The 18,887-nt window shown below is 33.4% G+C and overlaps 1 protein-coding gene across 1 annotated transcript in view; it reads left to right on the top strand.

Annotated features, from left to right (window-relative positions):
- LOC129234660 (palmitoyltransferase ZDHHC3-like) overlaps window positions 1-14,565 on the top strand; it is a 32,009-nt gene extending 17,444 nt beyond the window's left edge. Inside the window, exons 4-8 of the mRNA XM_054868699.1 lie at window positions 997-1,058; window positions 6,131-6,227; window positions 7,499-7,571; window positions 12,980-13,088; window positions 14,483-14,565. Coding sequence (XP_054724674.1) covers window positions 997-1,058; window positions 6,131-6,227; window positions 7,499-7,571; window positions 12,980-13,088; window positions 14,483-14,559 — 418 coding nt within the window. The 3' untranslated portion in view covers window positions 14,560-14,565. The remainder of the gene's footprint in view (window positions 1-996; window positions 1,059-6,130; window positions 6,228-7,498; window positions 7,572-12,979; window positions 13,089-14,482) is intronic.
- Window positions 14,566-18,887: the final 4,322 nt, after the last annotated feature.

Raw genomic sequence — 18,887 nt, 5'->3', positions numbered from 1 at the left:
TGGGGAGTCTGAATTTACGATGTCATTTTAATTTTGTATTTTAAACCTACACATACAGCATAATAGTTCTAAATTAAATTGATGAGTATTGCTTATATTAGTGAACTTAACTAATAAGTAAATAATCTGCTGAATCTTTCGGGAAAATAAAATAGGAAGGCATTTGTGTGAATTGTTTCTTCTAACTGAACAAAACCAGTCAAGCACAATGGAATCAATGTCATTGATTTTCAACACCTTTTTTGTTTTAGATTCTAGCAAAATGTAGTGTAATCGGCTGCTTTTCACTTGATCTGGCAATACAATGCCGATTCTTCAACAGCGTCTGGTGAGAAAGGACATGGAGCTGACACTCGTCTCCCAAAATCTAGTAGGAAGGGGGGGGGGGATGCCGTTAAGTTACACAAGAGTATTTCTTCTCTCCTATGCAAACTGATAAAGCAAGGAACTGTGTAAAAGGAGAAAAAAAAATTTCTTTTGCTTTTTGCTGGAATTTCATGCATGAAATGAAAACAAAACTTTCATAAGCTTCGACTAAAAAATTCGACTTGAATGGCTCCTGTTTTCATAGAAAGAGGTGTTAACCCTTTTATCGGTACTGATTAGCCCCAGAACATTGTAAAGGAGTAGAAAAAATGCTTGTCACAATAGCAGTGCCGAGTAAAAGCTTACCAGACACAGAAAATAAAATGAAACTCAGCTGATTTACTGTCCGTTAACGAGGAGTGAAATACACTGTACGCCCATCTCGAGGGTCTGGGGATTCAGAAACTGTCCGCTAACGGGGAGTGTTCGCGATCTGGGAGTGTCCGTTAAGGGAGGTTTGACTGTATTACATCACAGCCAAGCATTTTGTGAGCATTGTAATCTTAAAAATTGATAGTTTTATTTTCTACTTCCAAGAACTTTCTTTTTATATATATATATGTACAAAATTTCAAATTTTATATCAAGTAGTTTAAAACATCTTCAACTGCATGATAATATATTTTCCAGGATAAACAACTGTGTTGGGGAACTTAATCAAAAGTATTTTATCCAGTTTTTAATATTTGTTGGTACGTATAAATTATGTTTTTTTTTTTGAGATTCTTTTCTTTCAAAATAGAAATACTGTACAGATTTAGCTATATTGTATATAAACAATAAAGAAAAAAAGAATAAATTAACATGCATATGTCAACAACAGGGCCGGATTTGGAAGTGTGGAGGCCCCGGGGCGATGAAGGAGTGGAGGCCCCTAATCAGGGTTCGAAAAGATCATCCTATTTTGAAAATATCCGATACCTTGATATATATCCGAATATTTTGATATATATGTATATATCCGATATTTTCGATTAGCACTTTAATAGTAAATACATCCTGAATTACTGCTATTTATTTTTTATATTATTATTCAAGGGGTCAGTTATTATAATGGGAGATTTTAATTTTCCAGGAATTGATTGGAATAATTTTACCATAGTAATAGCAGAGAAGAGGAATTTTGAAAAGTAATTGGTGACTGTTTTTTAGATCAAAATGTAACTCAGAGTACTCGACAGGACGTGATTTTGGATCTAGTTTTCTGTGATATGGAAGGTTCTGTTCAGAGGTTATGTGTAGGGGAACACATTGGAGACAGTGACCACAACAGTATTAGGTTTGGGATTAAATTTGACACGCACAAAGTAGAGAATTTTAGGTTTGTGCCCAATTTCAGAAATACTGATTTTGTGGCACTTAGGCAGAGTTTGAAAGCAATTTTTTCTTCGAGATTGGACAATAGCGATGTGAATCTTCAGTGGGCAGAGTTTAAGGAAAAGCTAGCGAAAACGGTTGAGGATCATGTTTCTTTTAGGAGAAAGGGTGTCAACACTAAAATTTGGCCAATGTGGTTCTCCAGGGAAACTAAAGAGGCTCTAAATTACAAGCAAGCTGCTTTTCATAGGTTTAGGGAAACTGGTCACAGTGCAGATAGGCTCCAGTATTGTAAGGCAAGACGTAAATTTAAGTATTTGGTACGGATTCAGAAAAGAGAGTTGGAGCAAAGACTGGCAGATAACATAAACAGGAATCCCAAGAGGTTTTTTACATACGCTAATTCAGGGAAAGTACGAAATAGTCATATTGGGCCACTGGTTGATGAGCACGGAATTTTAACTCAGGACGATAGTGATATTGCTACTGTTCTTAATAACTTTTTTTCGAGTGTTTTTAACGATAACTGTATCTCAACAGTTGACACCAACAAGACACAAGCTATAGTACAGCTTGTGAACTTTGTATTTTCCAGGGATGACATTTTACTTCATTTGAAAAAAATTAAAGAGACTAAGGCTCCGGGACCTGATAATATTTATCCAAAAATTTTAGTTGAATGTGCGGAGGAATTAGCACATGTAATCGTAAATATTTTCAATGCTTCTTATAGCTCGGGGACAGTGCCAGAGGACTGGAAGCTGGCTAACATTACACCGCTCTTCAAGAAAGGATCTAAAGGGAGTGCTTGAAATTATAGACCTGTGAGTTTGTGAGTTTAACTTCGGTGGTTTGCAAAATTTTTGAAACACTGATAAAAATTAAGATAGTAAATTTTCTAGAGACTAATAATCTATTGACTAATTTTCAGTACGGTTTCAGGAAAGGTAAATCTTGTGCAACTTATTTATTACATTTCTATGACAAAGTTACCATGGCTTTGGACAATAAAAAGCCTGTAGATGTTGTTTACTTTGATTTTCAAAAAGCTTTCGATAAGGTACCGCATGTTGCTCTACTTAGCAAATTAGCTGATATAGGAATAGGAGGGAAAACTTTCATTTGGGTAAAAAAACTGGCTGACCGGAAGGAAACAAAGGGTAGTTGTAAGGGGAAATTATTCTGATTGGAGTGAGGTTTTAAGCGGGGTTCCTCAAGGATCCTGTTTTGTTCATTGTTTTTATGAACGATATTCACAAAAATATTTCTGGGAACATGAATTGTTTTGCTGATGATGTCAAAGTTATGGGGACTGTAGAAAATGAAGAACAAGCAAAACAGCTGTAAGAGGATCTAGATCATATTACGGAGTGGGCTGATAAATGGGGTATGGCTGTTAATGTTGGGAAATGTCAAGTGCTACATTTAGGGCATGGAAATAAGTGTACAAGTTATTATCTGCAAGGTTCAATCATTAGTCAGGCAGACAAAGTTACTGATCTGGGGGTCTTAATAAGTCAGGATTTCAAGTTTAGCCAATAGTGCAGCATTGCTAGTAACAAGGCCAATAAGATGCTTGGGTTTATCAATAGATCTATTTCAAACAAATCTAAAGAAGTTCTTCTGCCCTTATATAGAAGTTTGGTAATACCTCATTTGGAGTATGCTGTTTTGATCTCCTTATCTTAAGAAAGACATTAATGTATTGGAAAGGGTTCAAAGGCGAGCTACAAGGCTAATAAATGGACTTTCTCATTTAGACTATGATTTCAGGCTTAGAAGGCTAAAAATGTACAGTCTTGAGCAAAGAAGAGACCGAGGGGACATGATTCAGTTGTTTAAATTTATTAAAATGAAAGATGTTACGGGCTGAAGTTTAGCACTGAAAACAGGACAAGGGGGCATTGTTTTAAGCTATTTAAATCTCAGGCTAACATGGATGTTAGGAAAAATTATTATTTTAGCAGGGTAGTGGAACCTTGGAACAGTTTACCAGAAGAGGTGGCAATGAGCAAGGGAGTAGATAGTTTTAAGAGGGCCATTGATCTTCACTGGGGATTGTAAATTGACTAGGACCAGTCTAGCTGGGCCCAGAGCTTGTTGCTGGTCGTCACTTTTGTATTTGTATTATTATAAGTTATAGACTTAAAATTACTGTTTCTTATTTATATCTAAACATACATTTCATTTCAAAAGTTATGTCCTTTTAAGGTTATTTTCATATGATATTTAGAAATACATTCTTTGTAAAAATACAAAAAAAAAAAAAAAAAAAAAAAAAAAAAAAAAAAAAAAAAAAAAAAAAAAAAAAAAGGGGGGGGGGGGAGAAAAAACGTAAAATTTGCTGACCCGTGAAAGTTAGGATTTTTGAAAAAAAATTTATTGTGGGGGCTCCTTTGTTGTGGAGGCCCCGGGGTAGTAGACCCACCTGCCCTCCCCTAAATCCGGCCCTGGTAAACAATAAACAATTGAATAAATTAATTGTAAAACCAGTGAAATGTTAGATAAACATAAAAAAATTATTAAAAATTTGGTTATTGGCAAAAATGCCGTTTAATCTTCAAACAACAAAAGCAGCAGTTAAAAGTGATTAAATTTTACAGGTTTCATAACATGTCAGAACTTGGCATGCACTCAAAATGGCATTTGCCACCTGGCCAAATGTGATAAAATTATAAAGTCGGCAAAACAAACTCGAACGGCGAACAGAAAATCCTCCAAAATTTACACACACAAAAAATTTCCTCTTCATCCTCAAAATTATATCAAAAGATCGTTAAAAGCTTTGCAAGAGAAAAAACCTCTTTAAAAGAGGGTCTTACTCAAGTGAATGTTGCATTTTTCAAATAAGTAACTGACTGCATTTTATATTTTATAAAATTATACGTTACTCTCTGACTGAAATTCTGTAGAAAAGTTTGATTAAAATTTTATAAAATTGATCTTTGGCTCAGGCTTCTGAAGTTTGGCTAATACTTTAAAAATTTGATTAATTTACTGTCAACTAAGTCATTAGCACGAGCCGAGCTTGGTGAGTGTCACCACATTTTCTTTAAGACTGAAAATCACTTTCAACTTGCCTTGATATCCAGGGCTGTGCACTTGTCAGTTCTGCAAATTCAACCCTTATATTTTGTACTTGTTTTGCTCTGCATCTGAAATCATTTATACATTTACTTAAATTGCTTCTGTTCTAAAATTTGATATTGTTCTAATCATTCCTATTTGGTGATGCATTTTGACTATCACCTTGTTTTGGAAAAACAATTTTGTGTACCTTTTTTTGAAAGAAAATACAGAACTGAAATTTAAAATATCTATTGGTATTTTTAAAGCATACATTTGAGGCAGTGAGAAGCAAAGGGATGTAAGTGGCAAAATTAAAAATTTGTAGATAACCAGTACAAGTGGTAGGTGAACCTCTCCTCTGTCTTGGGGCAAGAGATAGTATTAGTAGCTCTGGTAGATGCTTCTGTACAGCATAATTTAGAAAAAAATTCAATCAAAGCCTACCTAGGTAATTATCTTTAAACGCGTTTTACTCAAAATTTGAAAATGTCCACTTTCATCCCTTTGCTTCTCACTGCCTCATTAGATAAGTACAGTTGACTCTCTGTTTAACAACTTTTAAGCGTCCACAAAAAATGGTCTAAAGACAGAATGCGTTCTTTTTAGAAATCTTCAAAAGATTCTTACCATTGGTTATATTTTGTGCTGTAAATGTATTAAAAATATGTATTGGCATAGTTTTATACAATTACACAATATCCTGTTCATCAATCATACTTATATCCTTCTTCAGGTGTAATTAATCTACTATGATGAAATTCACTTTGCAGTGTAGCTAGAAACATTTTCCATATATGAATGTTATGTATATTCTTAGTAACTTTTCTATTTATTTGTCCACAAAAAGCTTTTGCACTGCAAATGGTTTCCAGATCTAATGACTTAATTTCACTATGAGTTTACCTTATAAAAAATTAAAAGCTAGATTTATAAGCCCATGAATATATTGACAGGAATGTTTGAACCTCTAAATATTCTAAGGGTTGATTTGAAAAATAAAGCATTTTTCCTTTTTTTCATTTTATAATTGCACTTCTTAGCTCAGTCAATATAATCAATTCTTGGTAGTATTCATAACACACTTTGGTTTCTTTGACTTTCCTGAAATCATGGAAATTTCTATGATCTGTCAATTTTGCTACAAAACAAGTCAATTGTTCTTAATATGTTTATTTCAAAGCGCATTTCACTCAAATGTTAAGGATAGTAAATAAAAGCTCTGTTGCCCATGTATAGGTATTTTCTACTTCGTAGGGTTCAGGACCTCAAAAATCATCATTAAGTAGAGATTGCTGTAAAGAAGAGCGTCACTAAACAGAGATCCAACTGCATAGTTAAATTGTTTTCTTTTTTCATTTAATTTGCCATTTTTTTCTAGGGTTGGCTAGTTTCTACTCTGTTGTAATGGTGGTAATTTCTTGGGCTTCGGATTGTGTAGACTGTAAAAATGAGATAGTATTTAAACAGCATCGTGTGTAAGTATTAAATTCATATTTGATGTCCTACTGTACATAAGTACTAAATTGTGGGGGGGGGGGGGGGGAGAATGCACATAAACACAGAAATAAACGAAGTGAAACATTTATGTACATAAATTTGTGTTTCTTTGCTAGTTATGCATAGTTTTGTGTATTTTAGATAAAGGAAATCATAAACAATAAATCATCTTATCGCAATGGAAAATTTTAAATCTCTTTACTCATTGAACCATCGACCGCCTTGTCTAGTGGTCAGAGAGGAAGAGTTAAGTTCTTTTGAGGGTTTGTACCTTGGAGGCAGTAGGCTTATGAGGATATAATTCATCATTTATTTATCTATAAGATACGATGGGTAATTTGTATCCAAGTAACCCTGGGGAATAAGCTAGTACAATCAGCCCCGCTTTAATCGGGCAACGGATATACAAATACCCCGTATATACGAATAAAATCTCCTAGAACCGAATATTTACCATAGACACGATGTTAAAGATTCCCGCTTTATCGAATAATTTCCCCGGATAATCGAATAATATTAATCAGCTTTAGCAAATATTTTTGTTGAGAAAAATTTTGAATAAATTAGAAAGAAATTAAGTAAGAACAATTTTTGTTGTTGAAGGTGAAAAAAACATTCATATTCCATCAAAAAGTTTCTGCTGTTCTTTTAAATTTCTTTTGCCTTTGTCATTACAAAAAATATTTCAGTCAATGATTAAATTAAGTAGCACAAATAAATATACACATTTTAAATGATGATAAATTGATAAATATTAAATGTAAGATACGGTAGACGTGTAGGGGAAAAGGGAGTCAGAAAAGTGTTCCCAATAAACCTTGAGCAAGCAATTCTTTATTATGAAATTTTTCAAAAAACAACGTACTGAAAAAAGGTGCGAAAACAAAGATTTTGTAATCAAGTTGTAGGTTACTTTTTATAATTTCCATATATAGTTACGTGTAATGTATTGCACTAATTATTGAACTATTCTGTTTATTTAGCTTATTTCTAAAACTTTTTAGCAATAACATTAACTATTTCCTTTATATAACTATCAATTTATTATTAGTATTGCGTAAAAAGACAAATGTTGTCAATTTAGAAAGGTCCCTGCTTAATCAAAAATACCCCACTTTATCAAATAATATTTCTTGGAACCGACGATATTCGATTAAGCAGGGCCGACAGTATATGTATGAACATAAATATATTTTTAGCTCTGTACATTAGAATCTATTATATGCAATTTATATTTTATATATTTCAGGATACATACTGTTCTTCTTTTGATTGAAAGTCTTCTTTTTGGAATATTTGTGGTTGCAATAATGTGTGATCAGGTAGATATTTTTTGCATATTTTAACAGTAAGAAAAATATTATTGCAATATTGTAAAATCATTAATGCTCTTTGAAAAAGGAAAATTATTACTCCTTTTGTGGATTTACATAGATTTGACTGTTTTTTATGTGATGATTTTCCAAAGCTTTGTTACTTAATATATGTGTAGAGACGGGTAATCCAGTTGTTAAAAGCGAACATTTATTGTAAATTGCAACAAAACACATTACCATTAAAAGAAATAAATATAAATTAATCAGTTCCATCTCGGAATAATCTAACATTTACACAACACATCAATCCAGATACCGCGCGCCAGCCAACTCAGCTGGAGACTTTTAAATAAACTTTGCCAGATTTGCATGCGCTGTTTCTCTGAGTTTAGGCCGTTGCCACAGACTCCCTCACCAGTCTCACAAGACCATTGGGAGACGAAAACGTACTTTGCGGCCAAACCTTGTTGTAACTCCAGGAGTCCTTGGATTGGAATCTCCAGCAATTAAAAATGCTGGTTTTAAGCGATCGATGTGAACGATCTTTTCCTTGTTGTTCACCAAAATCAAAAAGTTCTTGTCCATTCTCTTTAGGACCTCATAAGGCCCTTCGTATGGCGGCTGCAATGACTTTTTTACAGCATCTAAGCGCACAAAAACATGTGTACAGTTTTGCAGATCTTTAGGGATATAAATCCGTTGTTGACCATGCCGAACAGGAGTAGATGGACTTAGCGAGCTAATCAGTCTTTGAAGACGTGCAACGTAGTCAGGCATATTAGATAAAGTTTTTTCTTCATACAACTGTCCAGGTAACCGTAGAGTTGACCCATAAGTCAGCTGTGCCGCGGACGCGCCAAGGTCTTCACGTAACGTAGATCTGAGTCCCAACAGCACTAATGGAAGTGCTTCAAACCAATCGGATTTGTAACACATCAAAGCTTGCTTCAATGGTCGGTGCAATCTTTCCACCAGACCGTTACTTTGGGGTCTGTACGGCGATGTCCTTGCTAATTTTATGCCAAGCATCTTTGATAGACTCGTAAAAAGTTCAGATTCAAACTGTCTGCCCCTGTCACATGTTATCCTTTGCGGAGTACCAAATCGAGAAACCCATGATTGTACGAAAGCACGAGCTACCGTTTCTGCTGTTATATCAGTAATTGGCACAACTTCAGGCCACCGCGTAAATCTATCCACTATAGTCAAGCAATACTTAAAATTTTGAACTTGTGTTAGTGGACCTATTATGTCTAAATGAATATGAGAAAATCTCTCATCCGGAACTAAAAATTGAACTAACGGGGATTTAGTATGTAAATGTACTTTAGTCTGCTGACACGGAACACAAGCTCTGCACCAAGCAGTTATATCTTTGTTTATATTTGGCCAGACATATTTGCTATCAATAAGACGTTTTGTAGCACGTATGCCGGGGTGAGACAAACCGTGCATTGTATCAAAAATTTTTCGCCTTAGAATTTGCGGAACAAAGAATCTATTATAATTTCCTGATGTATCACAATATAGAGATTTATCGGTACCAGGCATAGGAACTTTAGCTAATTTACCACTGTACTTAATTCGTCCCTCTAAAACGTCCTGAAGTTCTTCATCCTCAGATTGTGATTTTTCCCACATTTCTATATCATCTAGAGATGAAAATGTGATCTCCGATATTCGCGATAGGCTGTCCGCAACCAAATTTCCCTTACCAGGTAAATATCTGATATCCGTAGTAAATTGAGATATGAAATCCAACTGACGGATAGTTCGGGGGGAGGATTTTTCATGTTTCCGCCGAAATGCGAAAGTTAGAGGTTTGTGGTCTACATACAAAATAAATTTCCTTGCCTCTAACATGTATCGAAAATACTGAATTGCACTATATGCTGCCAACAATTCTCTATCATAAGTTGAATATTTACATTGAGTAGCCGATAGTTTCTTTGAAAAAAAACCTAAAGGCTTGGGACCTTCGGGGGATAATTCATGCAATACACCACCCATCGCAAAATCACTGCAATCAGTTGTTAAAGCAAGTTCTGCATTAGTAGAAGGGTGATAAAGCAAAGTCGCTTCCGCTAAAGCACTTTTAATTTTTTCAAAGCTTGTTTCTGAAGCAGTATCCCACGGAATTTCCCTCTTATCTCGTTTTTTTGCTTTAATTAAAAACTTATGAAGTGGCGTTAAAATCACGGCGATATCTGGAATAAAGCGATGATAATAGTTTACCATACCCAAAAAACGTCTAAGTTCAGAAATAGTTTTGGGTTTAGGGAACTCTACCACTGCCTTCACCTTTTTTGGATCTGGCATACACCCCTTACTGTTTATCATATGTCCTAAAAAAATTATAGTTTCTTTCCCAAATTCACATTTTGATTCGTTTATAACGATCCCGTAGTTAAGGAAACGTTTAAAAATTTCTTCTAAATGCTTTTTATGCTGCTGGTGATTTTCACTCGCGATTAAAATGTCATCCAGGTATGGAAAACAGAAATTCAACCCTCTCAAAACCTCATCCAAAAAGCGTTGAAATGTTTGTGCTGCTGAACATAACCCGAAGTTTAGAAACGGAAATTCATATAACCCAAAAGGTGTTATTATAGCCGTTTTCGGAATATCAGGGGGGTTCACAGGAATCTGGTGATACGCCCTTATTAAGTCAACTTTCGAGAATATTTTTTTTCCGTGTAAAATGCTAACACAATCTTGAATGTGAGGAATTGGATATTTGTCCTGAACTGTTATACGATTTAGTGCTCTGTAATCGCCAGTTGGTCTCCAGTCATACTCGTCTTTTGGGACCATATGCAAAGGACTAGCCCAATTACTTTTTGACGGTCTACAAATCCCTTTGTCAAGCATATATTCAAATTCCTGTTTAGCTATTTGAAGTTGCGTTGGGTGTAACCGACGCGCTTTAGCTGAAACAGGGGGGTCCCTCAGTCGGAATGAAATGAACTGTATTATGTTTCATTACCTTTTGTGAAAGAACATTAAGTTGTGTAATCTTAATATATTTCTTTAACAATTCTTGATATTCAGAATTCCCATAAATAAAAAACCATAAAAAAAAACCTAAAGGCTTGGGACCTTCGGGGGATAATTCATGCAATACACCACCCATCGCAAAATCACTGCAATCAGTTGTTGTTGACTGTACATTGTATTGAAAAAATGAATGTTTGGCATTTTGTTTTCACATTCGGAACCTCGCAAAATATCGATCGACCGCTTGCACTAAATTTAGTCACCGGATCTAAAATACGCTTTTTCTTTAAATCGACTAGCAATTCAAAATGCTGCAAAAAGTCCGCCCCTATTATAGGCTTTGTAACGTCAGCTATGATAAACGGCCATCTCAATCTGCGTCCTAACCCGAAATCTAAATTTAATAACTTAGTACCGCAAGTATCAATCCCAGATCCATTTGCAGCGTACAAAGTGAATTCTTTTTTTCCGCTGTCTAAATTCAAAAAGGATTTTGGGTAACAAGAAACATCACTACCTGTGTCAATTAGATAGCTCGTTTGAGTTAAAATATCAGTGATATACAGTCTGCGACTAAATCCTTTTTTAGTAAAAGTCATAGAAACTTCCGACGATTTTGAAAAATTTGAAAATTTCGCTTCAAAAGCGCATGGTTTTACACATTTGGTAGCTTTGTCTTTAAATTTAAAATGATACCAACATAACCAATTATTCCGCTTTTCAGCTCTCAAATTAAATTGTTTACGGCCCTGAGATCGATTTGGAGACCTTGAGTGACTGCGCGTTCTTACAATTTTAGTAAGTTCGTCTACTTTCAGTTGCAATTGTTCCAACCGAATTTCAGTACTAGCAGTTTGGTATTTAAAAGTTTGCTTATCAATTGAGTTTACAACCAACCCAGTATATTCGCAAATCTTGTCTGCCATTTCCGCTAACTTTTCTAAATTTTCAGAACTGACCGCTAAAATTGTTTGCACTGGTACCGGTAACCTACGAAGCCAAATATTTTTTAAAAAATCATCATCTACATGCCTCTCACTTAATTCTTTCATTTTTCGTAATAACATAGATGGAGATTTGTCACCTAATTCTAAGTCTTCAATTAATGTCTTTACTTTACGACTCTGAGAAAATTCGAACTCCGCTAACAATCTTTCTTTAAGTGCGGTGTATGGTTTTTCTGGCGGCTGACATAAAATATCGGTAGCATGAGACAAAGTTTCTGCATCTAGCGACGCAACCAAATGATCGAATTGAGTTTGTTCAACCGTAACGCCAGCTAACCTAAAACTAGCTTCAAGTTGTACAAAAAATAACTTTGCATTATTAGGCCAAAAATTAGGTACTTTTACAGAAACCTTATTGCAACTTAAGTTTTCAGCACTTACTTCCCTTTGAGTCAAATTTAAATTCTCTTTTGTTTCCATACTAACATGAAACAACTAATAGCTTAGGTACAATGCTACACTCAAGAACCTCAAAGGACACATGCACAGAAAAGCAAGACAGTTGAAAAAAATTGAAGTTTTTCGTCGAAATAAATTACCTTCCGGCGAATTGCTGCGACCCATTCTTTCTTGAAATCATTTCGCTACCAACTGATAACTGCGTGTTCAGGTCACCAATGTAGAGACGGGTAATCCAGTTGTTAAAAGCGAAATGATTTATTGTAAATTGCAACAAAACACATTACCATTAAAAGAAACAAATATAAATTAATCAGTTCCATCTCAGAATAATCTAACATTTACACAACACATCAATTCAGATACCGCGCGCCAGCCAACTCAGCTGGAGACTTTTAAATAAACTTTGCCAGATTTGCATGCGCTGTTTCTCTGAGTTTAGGCCGTTGCCACATATGTATTTGTACTTAAAGGATAATGTTTGAACCTTTAAGTATGTATGAAAAAAGCATTAAAAAAAGTTTGTTATAAGAGATATAGATTACTTGATTTTAATCTCGGAATATAAATTCTAAAACTAAGTTTCTATAAAACATTTTGAGCTTGATTGAAAAACTGAACTTTTAGCCCCATTCTCTCTAGTTGGGATTGGGCAATTACACCTGTCTGGCTTTCAGAAATATTATGTATTTTTCCTGTATGTGTATGCATTTTGTTGTTTTTTTCACATATGTATTGATTATTGTGTGTATATATTCTTTGCCCCTCAACAAAAAAAATTTGAAAGGATGCATTTAGTTGGTTAAAAGCAACTGTTAAAAATAAACATTTTGTATTTTATAAAATTCTTTAGCATCAGTCATTAAAAAAAAAGAAAACTAAGAGATTTGTTATTAGCAGGCTAAAACTTTTTTCTTCCTCAAAATTATTGTTCACTTTATACCATTAAATAAGTAAAGTCAACTAGCTAATTTATTTTTTTATTGCTTTTCTTTCTTTCTTTATTTTTAGTTTCAAGCTATATTATCCGATGAAACTGCCATTGAACAATTGCAGAAAAAAGGACCTCACAGACCCAGGAAGCCTAAGATGGCATTATTGAGTGAAGTTTTTGGTAGAGGTAATGCATCTTCTTAAATAGATTTTAAATTAATGCACATTGGAGATACTGATTGGAGTATTTTAAAAAACATAAACAAGATCGCATATTTCCCGATGTACTTACACAATACATAAATCATGCATGGCTGGCAAGAAGAGCTATTTTGGCTCAAAAAAGATGTGGACATCGACAATTTGAACTTCAAGATACAGCAGCCAGTGCCAGATGACTTGATATCATACAAATCGATTGATACGGTTTGTGACGTTAACAAAACTGTAAATTATCCAACAGAGCTTTTGAACTCATTGGATTTTCCAGGTATGTCACAACACTTTCTACGACTGAAAGTTGGATCTCCGGTTATTTTACTTCGGAATTTGAAGCCGCCACGACTGTACAATGGCATGCTATTGGTAATTAAAAAAAATTGATGAAAAATGTTATTGAAGCCACCATTGTGATTGGCAAATTCTAAGCTGGAAATGTTTTGCTGCCAGAAATTCCAATGATTTCCACAGACATGCCAACTGAATTCAAACATGTTCAATTTCCTATTTGATTGGCATTTGCAATGACACTCAATAAGTTGCTAGGCTAAACAATATCTGTTTGCGGCTTACATTTGGGCATACCCCGTTTTTCACAAGGACAATTATATGCAGCATGTTTTCACGTGGGCAAACCATCGAGCTTATTTGTGTTGGCTGAAGACGGACTGACAAAAAATATCATGAATAAATATAATATGATTTCAAAATCAAAAAATAATTCAATGATCAAAAAATAATATTATTTAGGACAAAAAATATATTACTTCTTTCCCACTGCGTTTAATTTTTAAAAAACCAAACAATGAATTTGTTCATTGCGTTAATGAAATATAGTCGATTCACGATAACTTGAAGTCCAATAACTCGAATATTATTATAACTCGAAGTTTTTATCAATTGAAATATTTGATGATTTTTAATATTAAAATGTCGAAAACCGAAACTATCAGTAAGTCGAACTTCCTATAAGTCAAAGTTTTTCATCGGTCCCTTTAGATTTGAGTTATCGTGAATTGACTGTACATTGTATTGAAAAAATGAATGTTTGGCATTTTTTTTATTTCTGTCTCCATTTTTCTTTCTGTCATAGATCCCATCCCCACACACTTGAAATACATTTGTTAGTTTTTAATTAACAATCAAAATGTTATCTAGAAATAATTTTTATGGCAGAACAATGTTTGCCAAATCAGCTAGCATATATATATATATATATATATATATATATATATATATATATATATATATATATAATGTATACACATGAGTATAATATTCAAAACAGTAAATGAGATGTTTTGATTGAATAATTGTTTTATTTTTTTTTAATGCAGTGCATTAATGTGCTTTATAATTTAGGTTCTCCTTTGCTATGGATCTTTCCTTGTCAAAGTGCTCCTAGAAATATAGAAAGTCTTGCATCATATGAAGTTTAATTTTGTGACTGGTGAATTTTACTTCATAACAAAACTATTATGCTAACAAATTTTACTTGGGACTTAATGTTGTGCTTTATTTGACTTGCAGTTGCCTCATTTTGTAATTTATCTTTTTGCATGCTAATCATTGGTAGTATATATTTCACCATATCATAGTTTCATGCATTGTTAAACATTCATTTTTATTATTTAAAAGTGTTAACTGTGACAGGGGAGGTGCAGTCTCACATACTGCTCAAATATTTGTCTTCCCACCCTTAATGCATTAGTCCAAATGAATGGTCCCCCAATAGCTTCTTGTTTTGAGACATCACCCTATCTTAGTAATATCTTTTAGTGCATACCTTTGGTTGAAATTTCATGACATTTTTCAGTAGTGCTCCACAAGACTTTCACTAATTTTGGCACTAGTACACAAAATGCCATGAATGTTCTAGAAAAGATGAGCACTAAATTATTCCTGGAAATAGGATAAGGTGAGTTGGGGGAAGTGCAGCCCTTAAATTGTATAGTTCGACTTTATTACGGCCTAGACATTACAAGACTTGATACAAATTTTTTAATTTTTATTCCGTATGTTACCTGTGTTTTACTGTGTTTCCCAAGACATGAGCCTGTTAAAATCATTGCAGGTTAAAAAGTTGAAAAAAATTGTTTTAAACTATTGTGCTCTAGGGCCGCACTTTCTCAATAAAAGTGGGGCAAGAGCATCAGCTATCTGAATTTTTTTTAAAAACTGTTTGAGAAAATAAGGGGCAAGTGCAATCAATAGAGTATTTTGTCCTAATTAAAAATGATTTTTTTTATTTTTATTTTCACCTATTCATTGGGAAGTAATTGGGGCATTCCACGGTATTTTTGACATTATGTAGAGTCTGTAACGTGACCTTTTTTTGCCATAACTTTTTGATTTACTGTTTGATTTGCAAATTATTTTAATTTGAGCTGACGTGTTGGTAGGAAAAGATCAAAATAAAATAATATGCTAATCAAACAGTAAATTAAAAAGTTATGGCAAAAAAGGTCATGTTACGGACTCTACATAAATGTCAAAAATACCGTGGAATGCCCCAATTACATTTTTCCTAACAAAACCTGTCAATGTAAAATGAAGAACGTTCAAGAAACAATGGATTATTAAACAAAATTATGAAGTTTTTATTTTAAATTAAATAAGAAACATGAAAGATAACTTTTATTATGCTAATAAGCTTAAAAAAACAAAAACAAAACTTGCATATCAAGGAATAATCTTTAAAACTTGAATATCAATGAACTTATAAAATATTAACTTAATAATACAAAAGGTAATTATACAGCTGACAAAAGGTAACATGTCTTTGGCGAACTTGAACATATTTTTTTGTATGAGTACACTTAGTATAGTAATTAACAATTTAATTTATATTATATTCTGAAAACGTTACTTGGAATATCAAATTTCCTCTACGATCTGAAGAGGAATTTGAAAGGATTGATACAATGTCGTCGTCTTGGATCACGCTAACGTCAGTGCCTCAGATTGTCGGCAATCATGTGTTCTATTGCAACATATTGCAGGTGGCGGGCCCATCGTTTTGGACTTCACTCTACGCCGACCTTTCAGATGATCAAGTAATGTTGCCTGCGATATTTTGAAATGCCGGCTCGCACCTTTACAGGTTAGGGTACCTGAACGTATCGCTTCTAAAGCAGCAGAAAGTTCTTCCCGACGGGGCAGGAGTCAGCTTTTGGCGTTATTCTTTTGTAATTCCGCACCATTTTTACTAAGAATATAATAAAAATTGTAGCAATATAGACTAGTGACACTTACTGTTAGTTAGACAATGATGCAGGGTTTAAAAATTAATTACATTGCTTCATTAAATCGTTGCAAGCAAATTATATCTGTCATAAAAGAACATTGCCAGATTAATGCGAAAGTGCAGCTCCAAAAAATGGGAAGCTGCACTTGCCCCTTTTTTTTCGGGCCGCGCTTTCCCAGTCGTATAATTTTCTGGGGCAAGTGCAGCCTTAAAATTAATTCATTTTAAAGTAAGCAATAATGAATCTCAGCTTTAAAAATACGAAAAGTAGACATGAAATAGTTGTACTTACGTTTTGGGTGCACGAAAAAATGAGAACAACAACAGAAGAAACGATGATTTCTCGAACCATAACAACATGGCACTGTAGTGGGAATGAGAAAAGTTACGAAACGAGGGAGGGAATAGAGTTACCATTCAAGTGACGCGATGTAACACACGCAGTGCAAAGTAATAACGTTTACCAAGCTACCCAGATGGCAGCAGCCTTGCAGATATTCCCGGTGTCTGATTATTAACCTAAGCCGCACTTGCCCCAAGACCGCACTTACCCCAACTGACCTTATATTAATATTTCAGGTACAGTAAAAAAAATTCTATTGTGTGTTGTGTTGAATTTTCTGCCCATATTAATTAGCTAAAATAAAATCAGTGATAAATAAGATTCGTGTTTAATATTAGTAGTAAAATATTTATTGTAGCATATGCTTTTTTTTTTTTTTGAAAAATCTTAAGGCAGTGGCAAAAATTCATTGCAAAAGATTTATTCAATTAAAAAGTCAAAAACATTTTTCACAGCCTAATAAAAGTTCAAAGAACATCTAACTGAAGTAACAGAATTGTATTTTAATTATGATTTTTAATAAAATCTAAGTGAAATAACAGAATTGTGTTTTAATTATGATTTTTAATAAAAAAGAAAGTAGCGCAGTCTCTGAGATCTCATGTCCCCTGTTATGTCCTACTTTTTCACCTTTTCTGTTATGGATTAAGGGAATTAATTTAGCTAAAGAATTTACAGTGCAGCTTTCAAAATAAGAGCGAATATACTATTTTGAGTTTGATTTTTTTTTTGTTCAGTTATATACAGTGTTTTAATTGGGGGGGGGGGAAGCTATTCTCTATTGGTTTGCTACTGCAAAAATTATGTAAATTGGTTTCAAACCACATTTTGTTTTACAAAATTAAATATGCTTTTTAGATCTAAGCTGGTTAATTAATCTAAACTGACCTTTTTGGCCAAACGAAAATCTGTTAACAAAATATTTTTTTTTTCTAGTTACAACATAGGTTATATTGTATCATTTCAATATTCTCAGAGGTGAAACCAGGAACCCCCAATTCCTTGGTTTTAAGCCATGTTACTGATTCTAGCATGTTATATAAATGTAAGGAATTCATGACTCCCATTCCCCCCAGGAAAAAGTATGGCTGCACCACTGAATGCATGAAATTAACATTTGTTTATGTTGAAAAAAAGGTAAATGGAACGTGATATTTTTTTCATTTACATGCTCTGGCAATTTAACTTATATTACAAGCTCAAAAATGAAATGAAGAGAGCAATGACTTCTTTAACTTTAAATGAAAAAAAAAAAAGTTTAAGCTAAAATTCTGGCTTGAAGTAATGAAATTTAATTGGAAACAATCTACTGTCTATGAAAAAAAAAATAATGAACTTGTTGAACTTATTATATATATATATATATATATATATATATATATTATTTGCAAAACATTATATGATAAACCAATCAATCATATAAATTTAGACCTTTTGATAAATTATTAATATTTATAAAAATGTGGACCAAAACAGGATCAACCCCCTCCCCGCCAGGTAGCATTGTAGGAAATAAAATGTGTAGGTGCTATGGTCAGTTACTTACTTGCAACTTTAAAAGGTTGTTTCATTTATCTCATTTAAAAAACCATGAATACTGATTCTATATCAAGGAATTTCGGTTGCTTTTGCATTGTGGGAAATTCCTAGTCTGTTTTTAAAGAATTCACCTATCTTCTATAATAGCTGTGAAGCATAAATTCCAGCTGAGTGCTGCTAAGCTAAGTTATCAATGTAATTAAACAGTTTATACAATTTCCTATTTTGTAATCTATAAATCTTTCTTGTCTTTTCAAGTAATTGGTTTTACCATTAAAAGCAAACATAAGGGATTTAGATCTCAACTGCAACTGCTAATTTATGACAAAATTGTTTAGTTCGGTTCAACTGATCTACTTAAACTAACCAAATTGGTTTTTTACATAGACTGAATTACTATTTTTAAAATGCAGTAGTAAACTATGCATTAATAAGAAGTAAAATTAAATAATATTCCTGTGATTGTTTTAATTTTTTAAAAAAAGGACAATTTCCTCAATGAACTATATATTTTAATGATTTTCTGGTGAATTACATATGCAGTAATAACAAATCTGCTCTTGAGCCTATTTTCCTGTAAAAGTTAAAAGCAGTTGAAAAAATGCTTAATGCACCGTGTAGCTAAAAAAGTAAAAAAG

This window comes from Uloborus diversus, chromosome 1 (genome assembly GCF_026930045.1).
Source record: "Uloborus diversus isolate 005 chromosome 1, Udiv.v.3.1, whole genome shotgun sequence".
Taxonomy (NCBI): Eukaryota; Metazoa; Arthropoda; class Arachnida; order Araneae; family Uloboridae; genus Uloborus; species Uloborus diversus.
Note: the sequence above shows the minus strand (reverse complement) of the source record. Positions and strands in the feature narration are given on the sequence as shown.